The following is a 10,008-nucleotide window of genomic DNA, read 5'->3' as shown; positions in this document are numbered from 1 at the left end:
CACAGGAAGACTGACATAACAAGGACTCAGAATTCACCAGTTACTGAGGAGAAGAAACTAATATTTAGCAAACAACTGTCGGTGAAATATGGCACACAACGAAGGGCATGGCGGCTGAGGGCTTTCAAGACGTCGCTGTACATCTTTGCACACACGGAACAGAAATGGACCGCAAAGATGGCTTCCAAAAGAAAAGAAAAACAAAAGAAAAAGAGCTATCCATTTCAGTTCTGTCATTAATCCTCTACTTCCTCAAGGTCTGTAAGTCCAGGCAGTAATTACAAAAAATGTGGGAATTTGGTGACAAGAATTTCCACAAGTCCTGAAGTTTATTTACTAGACCTCGACTCTCCCCTCCTCAGTGACAGATATGCAGAAGAGATTAAAAAATATATTAAAAGCACAAACAGTAGCTGCCACACTGATGCAACCATGCTTAGCTAGAAATACATTACTGTACCACTGTTGCTGTATAAATATAATGCATTTTTTAACTTAGAGATCCAATGCTATAGTGAAATACACCTGAATATTATGCATACCCATTATGCTCAATTGACCAGAGGGAAAGAAGAAAACAAACAAACAAATAAACCAAAAAAAAAAAAAAAAGCTTTTAACTGAGAAATACTGACAGAAGTAGTGGTTGGTTAAATAAATCCTAATGACGAGTAACATTACTGCTGTCGCAAGAAAATCCAGTTCCTGTATCTTTTCAGTTTTACTGGCTTGAATTCAAATATGCGAGACCTTTACAATGGTGGGAACATTTCATGACCCTCATGGTGACAAAATCCACGTGAGATCTTCTAAAATAAAAGGGCCGTTTAAAAATAAGGCTCAAAGATCGACGGTTTTCATCCGACAGCGGTATTATGTAATATTTTCTTGAGAATTAACCTACTAGTGTACAAACATCTGGACTAAGAATACCTCAAACACTCGACCTTATTGTTTTATTTTTAATTACAATATAAATTGCTTCTTCCTCCCTCCTGCACTACAAAGCCTAGGTACCTGTTACTTAGCATTAAATTATAGTCAAGTTTTTTTTTTTTGTCTTATGTTGTGCAATACTTCCTCACAAAGTTACTCAATACCCAAATTCTTGATATGTTCTACTCTTCTTAGCAGTAACTGTAATAATTATTGAATGGAGGCTGCATACAGAGCCTGCAATCCATATTTAGAGATTACAACAATAAGCATTTCTTAAAAATCAATTCAAAACGCTGATAAAATAATTACTGTGTGTTAACAGTTGGAGGCATTTCCTCTTATTTTATTGCAATACCAAACCACTTCACGTACATACCCGCGCAGTAAATGCTTTTTGTCATACTAATCTGTCCTCTACAGATCATGAAGATGCGATCAGTCTTATTCTTTTTGCGTAAATCCTGAAAAATACAACAGGCCTCATCTAAATATTAAACCCCACCACCACTGCTGGGTGTGTGTGTGTGTGTGTGTGTGTGTGTGTGTTTGTGCAGTGTCTGAGTAATGGGTCATCATTGCCTTTACATATAGAAACATAAAAAGGCGACAGAAAATGGCTGCATATGGTCCAGGGGCCGCTTTCATAAACATTCCTCGTGCACAGAATTGCTCTTAGTGACGAAATGATGACATTCCCTCTCCCAGTTAAATCTAGATCCTGGTAAGGATGAGAGTTAATCACCAAGCGTCTTAGACCTTGAGAGCGCTCTTCAGGTGAAAACCTGTTCGGAGTAGGGAGGAGGACTTTTAAGAGTTTCTTAAGCAGAGGTGGAAATGGAAAGAGGAAGGAGAATTACTCTCTAAATGCTGAATGACAGTGAGTTAATGAGAGGCTACAGATTAGATGGTACAGGGATAATGTTTGTGGTCGCGCTCGCATCTCCCCGCCAGCACAATAACGCCAGAGATGAAAAGTGACCATAACACTAAGATGTCTGAGTCTGTAGCGACCTTCATCAGCAGTGATCACACAAACAATCAAGGTGCCTTCACAGCCTCATACTGTGCTGCAGTTCATCTCATTTCCACTGGATGTCCGCACCTTGCAGCTAACAAAAGGCCATTCATGGACACGGCGGATGGGAGAGATGAGTTTATGGCAGAGTTATGCCAATTAATGCAGCTACTTATATAAGCTGGCCAACAATCGTGTAAATTGATGATCTCCCGTCAATATGTCTATCAAAAAGATTGTGTACTGAAATTATCAGTATGGTAACAAACATTAGCAAGTATATATAACAACTATCAGCATGTCAATAGGTTAAAGGAGGCCCGTCTTTTTATCAACCAATCACACCTTTTAAAGTATGCATCATACCTAGCAACAGGGTCAATCACACCTCCTCACTTCGGTAAATGTTTGCCCTTTGATTGCTCAGAGTTCGCTAAATCCCTCCTAAACCAGGACTCCTTGCTAGAAATCTCATGCTAAGTTAGGAGCTCTCTGAGAGCATCCTCAGAGTGTTTGTGAATCCGGCCCCAGGTCTCATTGGATGAAAAATGTAGCCTGAATTTTCAAAAATGGAAAACAATGTTTAAACTCAGTCAACAGAAGCAGATATGTGTAAATCTCTGACTCTGGCAGATGAAAAGCACCGTGAAAAAATGGATAATTCCTTCTCATAAAACCTCCTGTTAGCTCCTGAAGGTCACGCTGGACTGACCCTGACACCGCATCGTCGCAGCTCTGCACTCAGGCTAATAATTCTGAATATTCTCTACAGCCATGAATATTGAAAGCCGCACTTTTCAGATGATAGTACTCAAATTTTGTCCGAGTAGTTAACATGGCAAAACCCACAAAGTTAAAAATCTGGACCCAAATTCTGGGAATAACAAATCATCCCTATGACATGAACCAGCTGTATACAAAGTGCAGCCTTCTGATTGGACATAATCTCTTCCTATATGTGGTGCACAACCATCCGTGTCATTGGTCTCTTCAGCACTCATGGCACTATGGAATGGACGAGTGGATTGGATCCTATCCATCTATCAGCACATTTACTTAACTGGTCCATTATCAGCTGAGTCTATCTGTTGAGTGTTTGGTCACGAGTCCTCATCTGGAGGAAGGAAGGAGGAGGAGACGAATCACAGCAAGAAAATCAGCGCACAATACACGCAGCGCGAACACAGAGCGGCGTTTTGGCGCGGTCTCTTGCAGGTGAGCCGCCATAAACTTAAACGTTTTGTACCTTGAAATGAAATGACCGACTGTGAACACGTGACCCCCTCCTTCCTCGTCGTCTCCTCTCCTCCCGCCAACACAATCCCTTTAAACTCCTTCTCCGCTGTCTGCCACGCACACCCCGAGAAATCCATGCCGTGTGTGTGTTTGTGTGTTTGCTAGTGTTTGTTGTGTTGATCTATAACAACACGACTGGAGGAATTGTATAGTAAGTGCCAATAGGTGATGAAGTACACATCAACGAGCCCCTGTGTGTGTGTGTGTGTGTGTGTGTGTGTGTGTGTGTGTGTGTGTGTGTGTGCGTGTGTGTGTGTGTGTGTTTGAGAAAGTGTGCACGATCACCCATGCTGTTGACACGGTTATTATAAATACTTGCACATTTTCTAAATGCACTGACCTACGCTAACGTTAAAATTTTGATACTGTCATAACATACTAGCCTGCATAGTATGTAGCATGAAGCAGATGATGTTTTCTTCGTGGTTACTAGGTACAAATGCTAATGTGGACACAATGGGGCGCTCAGCAGAGATGGGTGATGGTCAGTAAGTGCTCGCAGCACATAGCACTCGCACAGAGACGTAACGGCAGGGACGATGGACTGACTACCGCTGGACAAACAGCTTCGCGCTGGAAGACGACCGAGATTAAACTGAAAATGAAACAAAATGGAGAAAAAAAGGATAAAGAGGAAGGAAGAACAAAGGTGGGAAAATTCAGTTGAGTGTGGTAAATAAGAAAGAGTATTTAACAATTAAATACCCCACCCCCCCAAAAAAAACCTCCTAATTATGTTAAAAACCCTGTGCTGATATCTTGTCGTTAGAAAATTTGGCAGCATAAGTCAATAAGTCTTTGTAGTGACTGATGGAGATGATAATGAGGAATAAGTGCCCAATATTTTCCAGCCAACTGAGCAGCAGCAGGAAGGACCACACACACCAGCACAACACAGAAACAGGAGCGACTGACACCCGCGGTTGGTCAAGAGTCCTTCTGGAGTTCCAATGACAGACACAGCAAAAGAATGTGAGGAAATAAAAAAAAACAAAACAAAAAAACATACAAAATAAGGTAATGACTGGTTGGCAAATGAACAGAGAAAAAAATAAAAAAATAAAAGCAGCTTCTGGAAAAAAAAAAAACGTTAGAGAATGTCGTATAATAACAATAACAATAATAGTAAAGTGGCTGTTGCACTTTAGTTTGTTCTTGCAGACAGGTGCCGAGTTCCCGTGGTTACCAGTGGGAGCCCGTGTAAGATTTGAGCAGTTGCATACGATGGTGGACTCCAGACCTGGTGGGAAACGAGAGCAGAGGTACACATTGGTGATTGATTTAAGACGGCCAAGGACCTCTGAGGAAAAGCGGGGAAAGAAAAGCGAGACAGTTTGCTCACACACACGCAAAAAGGAATGACAGGAGGAGAGGAGGTGGAGGGAACAGATGGAGGAGAGAAAATTGGGGAGGCGAGGAACATCCCAAAGAGGAAAAAGCAAACAGCAGGAGGGCAGACACTCACATGATGGGTGGGCTCTACCAGTGAGGTGGTACGTAGCTGTACCCAGGTGTCCCTTGTGGCCTGTAGGTTGGCACAGTAACTGGGTGTCCTCCAATCTGGGGGTGCTGGGGCGTTGTCAGCAGGGTCCCTGCAGGAAGTTACCGACACCATTAATGAGCCATTAATTAATCCATCTGGTGAACAGCTAGCAAGGATCTGTCCGTACTACCTACCCTGCACATGTAAGATGAACACTGAAGGAAGGCGACGATCAATTTATACTCGAGGTGTAACTCACGACTGTTGTCAGTTTCAGTTAATCTTATTTTCTTTTTTAAATATAATTTGATTTTATTAATTTCTGTGGGTCGTCATAGTTAGGTACGAGGAAGTACATCAAAACAACTACAAAAAAAAAATAAAAATAGCAATTTCAGAAATTCATCAAAATCAGAGTTACATCAGAATTTCATCCGGGTTTTTTTTATGTTCAATGCTTCCCTCAGTACTTAGTATGGGTTATACTGGAATCTGTGCATTTATCTGAAATTTATTTGTAAATTATCTGTTCAAGAACCTGAGCAAAATTTTACTGGGGCAATAATCTGTACAATACATCCTGTATATAACAGTCTGTAAACACAATTTATAATTTTCATCTTGATAATTTATCTGTATCTGTACATAACAGTCTGCAAACACAATTTCTAATTTAGACACTTATTTCTATCACACTTTTTTATTTATACTTGTATATACTTAATGATTGTCTACCTCGTCTACTTTTCTTACTGATGCTGCTGTAATTTGGAATTTCCCCTTGTGGGACTAATAAAGGTATATTGAATTGAATTGAATTATACAGACCCAGCCTGCACAGGATAGAGCACCAAGTACACAAGACTTCTCAATCTGCATGCTTTAAAATACACTTTCTTGGAAAGAATATAATTTTTCTGTTAGTATATTTACAGAGCCAACTGTCTATGCTCTCCCAGATCTTCTTAATACTTTTGCAGTACCAAAAGGCGTGTATGAGAGAGTCACCATGTAGGCTGCACTTTAAACATTTATCTGCCCATGTGTTATCAAACTTGCATATTTTATCTCTAGTATGGTATACTCTTGTCATTACCTTAAACTGTATTAGGCACAGATTTTCATTAGTGGTTAATTTGTATGTTAGTGACAAGCATTCTTTCCATTTGTCTTAAACATCAACGTCTAGGTCTTCAGTCCACATTAATATTTTTGAGGCTTAATCTTATTTTCTTAACTCACTTCATTTTGGTCAACTAAATGACAACAAATAGCAAAAACTGCCCATCACAAGTCACCAGAGCCAGAAGTTTCTTATTTTGTCCAACCAACAGTCCAAAATTCATTATTCACTTTACTTTCTTAGAAAAAGCACAGTAACAATCCAGGCATATCCAGACTGTTCTATAGAGGGTGAAGTGGCTGCAGCTTCTCATTCCAATCAAGCAGGAGCACAACAGCCTTGACTCATTTAATCAACTGATCTCAGTTTTCAAACGGCTGATTAGTCGAATCGGGCCTGCTTTTGATTGGCTGGAACAAAAACCTTCAAGAAATTGTCTCCAGTATGAAGGAATGACTTCAAATCAGATTACAGTCATGCAGAACGGCCGAGGCGTCAATGCCAGCAAGTCTAAAAACTGAAAAACAACGTCTCTGAGGCAGCAGCTCCGGTCTCACCTGCACTCATGGCCATGGTTGTCCCAGCTACCATCCCCATGGCAGCCATGCCGTTGTTGCGAGGAGCAGGTACAGGGACGGGGGCAGGGTAGAGGGCTGTGGAGGGGATGCTGTTAGGCTGCACCACGGTGGTGTGATGGATCACATGTGGCTGAGCCGCATACACTGGCTGGGTGTAATACGCTCCCTGTCAGGAAGAACACAGGCGAGGGTTGCTGGGGGTGCGTGATATTCATCAAGCTTAGTATAAAATTTTAATGTTGATTTTATTTGAAGCAAGCCTGAGAGGACAGTTTAACTACTCAAAAGTCTCTCTTCCTGCTTCTGCACTTTTCTTTTCAAACATCTATTCAACCATGAACCAGGTTTTTCTGTGGAACACAGATTGTGGACTTTTAAGTACCGGTTTTGTTTGTGAGTTCAGTTCTGGAGCTCCTTGAGACTGTTAATCAAACTGATTCTTGCATATAAAATGATTAACATTACAACGAAACAATCCATCAGTAATAATTCTGTATTCTCGATTAAACCACGGTTCACATAATGTATTGAAACATAACACAAAACTGACAGTGCATGGTTTTTATAATCTAATTGAGAGAAAATTCCCTTTTCAGTCAGTGTCATCCACACTGAACATGGTACAAGGACTAAATCAGAGCGACATCCCTGAAGCCAGAAGAGAAGAAATGTTACATAAAAGACAGTTTCTGCAGATCTGACCCCAGAGGACAAAAATAGATGTTTTCCCCTCATTCGCTAATTAGTTTTAGCTGACATTCACAACCTTTGCAAAGATGAAGGACTGTTTAATGTTTCATTTGTAACACTGCTTCACCTTCAAATGCTGTGGAGTGTAATCAACCAACCTAGAGATAAAGTTAAAAGGGCACCACCAGCTGAACAAACACGACGCGATGAACCGGATGAATATTTTTCAGCTGCAAAGCATGGAGTGTGTCTCTGAGGTAGCGCTGTCAGCTCTACTTCAGCATCCTTACCTGTGCGTATATGTTCTGCTGAGGGTAGGCACTGCGGATGGGGTACATCGCTGTTGGGTATGGGGTGGGGGTTGGGGTGTAGGGAGGGGGTGCTCCATTTGACTGAGTGGGGGGCACTTTGTATGGGGTGCCTGCTGAAGTGTATCCTAAAAACAGACAAAAGAACAGGGGGGGAGCATTTAGAAATAAATGACATCACTGATGAGGTTTTGTTTTTGTAAACCTGCAGTATCTGAATTCTGGGGCAGTGCAACAAGGTGTGAGCACAACACTAACATATTATCAGCTTTTAAGTCGATACAGGGAACTGCATGGCAAGTAGTTGCACATCCAACAGATACGAAGCAACTCAAGGGTTTATTTGGAGTTTTAAGTACAATATTCACTGAGGTCCATTTCACTCTACACTAACTCCTGAGGACAGTATGTCGCTCTTTAGCAGCTAGAGGCTCCTCTACCACCGACTCGCTGACTTTGTTTGTCTGCTGTTTGGTGCTGCACGAGGGTAGAGATAACTGCCAGCAGTCTCTGGAAACGGTGCTGATGAGAGCAGTGAGAGTGAGCTGGAATATTAAAGTTGTGGGTGGAAAAACCAAAAACATGAGCTTCAAGATGCTGAAATGCTCTGCTCTGCTGAGGGCAGCTGCAGAGTCACATGGTAATCTGCTCACATGTGCAGTCGTGATGCATTGCTGATAAAAATGATGATACAATTTTTAGTTAAGTTAAATTATTTGACTTGATCATGTCACCATTTCAAAAGGCAATTCTAAACTAAACCTTGACTGGATGTCAGTATCGGACAAAAGATATTTAGTAGTCTGTTCATTGTGTTACTACTTTTTCTTAATAATTCTACATAAACCCCAAACAACATCAGGACTGGTTGGACCAGCAGAAAACAAATCAGTGAAACACATAATCATACCAATTTATTTAAAATACATGCAACTCCCTCAGTTTGATTCAGTTTGAGTCTTCAATTAAAGGTTTGTGTAATTTCTCAAGAAAAAATAATAAACATTTAACAGTTCATCCACTTTTCTTGTCATAATTATCTTAAAGTGAATATTTTTGAGTCTTGAGCTGACATCTTGTGAGGGTACCTTGGAGATACTTTTCACTGTTTTTTGACATATTATAAGACTAACAATTAATCCAATTATAGAGAGAGTAATTAGGAGCTAAAACAATGGTGAAAACGATGTTTAGTTGCAGTCCAATCCAAATGTGTGTTGTTTTTTGCATTTCCTACAAATTCCACCAGATGGGGGACTGGTTCTGTGTTTAAATAGGCTTTGAGTCTCAAAACAATACAGCCAAAGGTTTGTGTGTCTAAAAACACCTCATTTAGCCAGTCTTTGCATGCTCTTTGAAGATAACATTTGTACATTGATGTATTTGGAGTACATTCACATTTTTATAAAGCATATACAGTCAAGCAACTTAGTAACCCGAGTGGCACAAAAAGAAACCCTTCAAACGTGATTAAAGTGCAGTCACCATTTCACTGACACAATATCAGACAGGCTGAAAAAGCTTGAGATGTACTGTAGGACAGTGAAGGCATTCAGTTCAGACCACTGCATCAATGTCTGCTGTGCACCGGGCTCCACTCTGTGGGGTGCAGTACCTCTGATCCACCACTCGGAGGAGCCTGAAGGTCAAACATGCTACTAGCTAGTTGCTGCTGCTGCTGAGCTTATGAAAGGGCTTCTCTCACACAAGGACAAGGGAACAAAGAGATGCTGGAGCTGTTATGTGTGTCTAAAAGTGTGTGTGTGTATGTGTGTGCATGCTCTCGACACATTCTTTGCGCGAACATGGATGCAGGGCATTAGAGGACAATGGTGTGTGACAATCCCACAAAAGCCCTGCTGATAGAAAACAGTTTGTCTATTCAGTGGTCTTGAGAAATAGTGACATTGACCAAGAAATGTTTCTAATCAGACCACAGCTGCCTGGTCTGGAGGTTGATGTTTGTATAGCGCTAAAAAAAATCTTAACACTTAAATTTCGGCATACGTTAAGCACTGCACAACGCCAAGAAAGAGACCTGCAGTTCAACAGCCTCAATAATTTGGTTCAAGTCTTTAGCTGGAACAAAGCTGGCTGAGCTTTGCCGAAGCATACCTGATATTTTGTTAGACTTCCAAAAGATAAAACCAAACTGGGGGGGGTGGGGGGGGGGGGCGAGAGGAGAGGGGCTTCAAAAGAGGCACAGATGAATTCTACAAACCCATTCTGCCTGTAAAAAAGATACTTAAAATTCAGGAGAACAGGAGACAATTCAAGCAGCTATCCGCTCCGCATGTTCAGGAAATCTGATCTCAAAGCTTTTCGTAGTAATTAACACTTTCCAAATATTTTCTCATTTAGATGATGATCGGCTTATGGCTCTCCAAGACAAACATTTTTATCAATCTTGAAACATTCGCTCACATCATACCATGTCTTCAAAAGGACTTCATTGTTCTCTTTGAGTTGCCCTTACTTCCTTAATATTTTTTGTAAATGTTTAGTATAATGTTTTGTGCCAATGAATGAACAAATGTGCTCATATATCTGGAATCACTGGGGCTATAAAATACACC

At 40.9% G+C, this 10,008-nt stretch overlaps 1 protein-coding gene across 2 annotated transcripts in view; it reads right to left on the bottom strand.

Moving 5' to 3' along the window:
• Positions 1 to 2,383: 2,383 nt before the first annotated feature.
• fam168a (family with sequence similarity 168 member A) overlaps positions 2,384 to 10,008 on the bottom strand; it is a 30,465-nt gene continuing 22,840 nt past the window's right edge. For both annotated transcript variants that reach the window (XM_070970728.1, XM_070970729.1), the window contains 4 exons: positions 7,415 to 7,560; positions 6,414 to 6,600; positions 4,716 to 4,842; positions 2,384 to 4,490 (listed from right to left, as the gene is read on the bottom strand). In XM_070970728.1, coding sequence (XP_070826829.1) covers positions 4,730 to 4,842; positions 6,414 to 6,600; positions 7,415 to 7,560 — 446 coding nt within the window. In that variant the 3' untranslated portion in view covers positions 2,384 to 4,490; positions 4,716 to 4,729. The remainder of the gene's footprint in view (positions 4,491 to 4,715; positions 4,843 to 6,413; positions 6,601 to 7,414; positions 7,561 to 10,008) is intronic.

This window comes from Chaetodon trifascialis, chromosome 9 (assembly GCF_039877785.1).
Source record: "Chaetodon trifascialis isolate fChaTrf1 chromosome 9, fChaTrf1.hap1, whole genome shotgun sequence".
NCBI lineage: Eukaryota > Metazoa > Chordata > Actinopteri > Chaetodontiformes > Chaetodontidae > Chaetodon > Chaetodon trifascialis.
The sequence above is the reverse complement of the archived record's forward strand: the minus strand, read 5'-3'. Positions and strand labels throughout refer to the sequence as shown.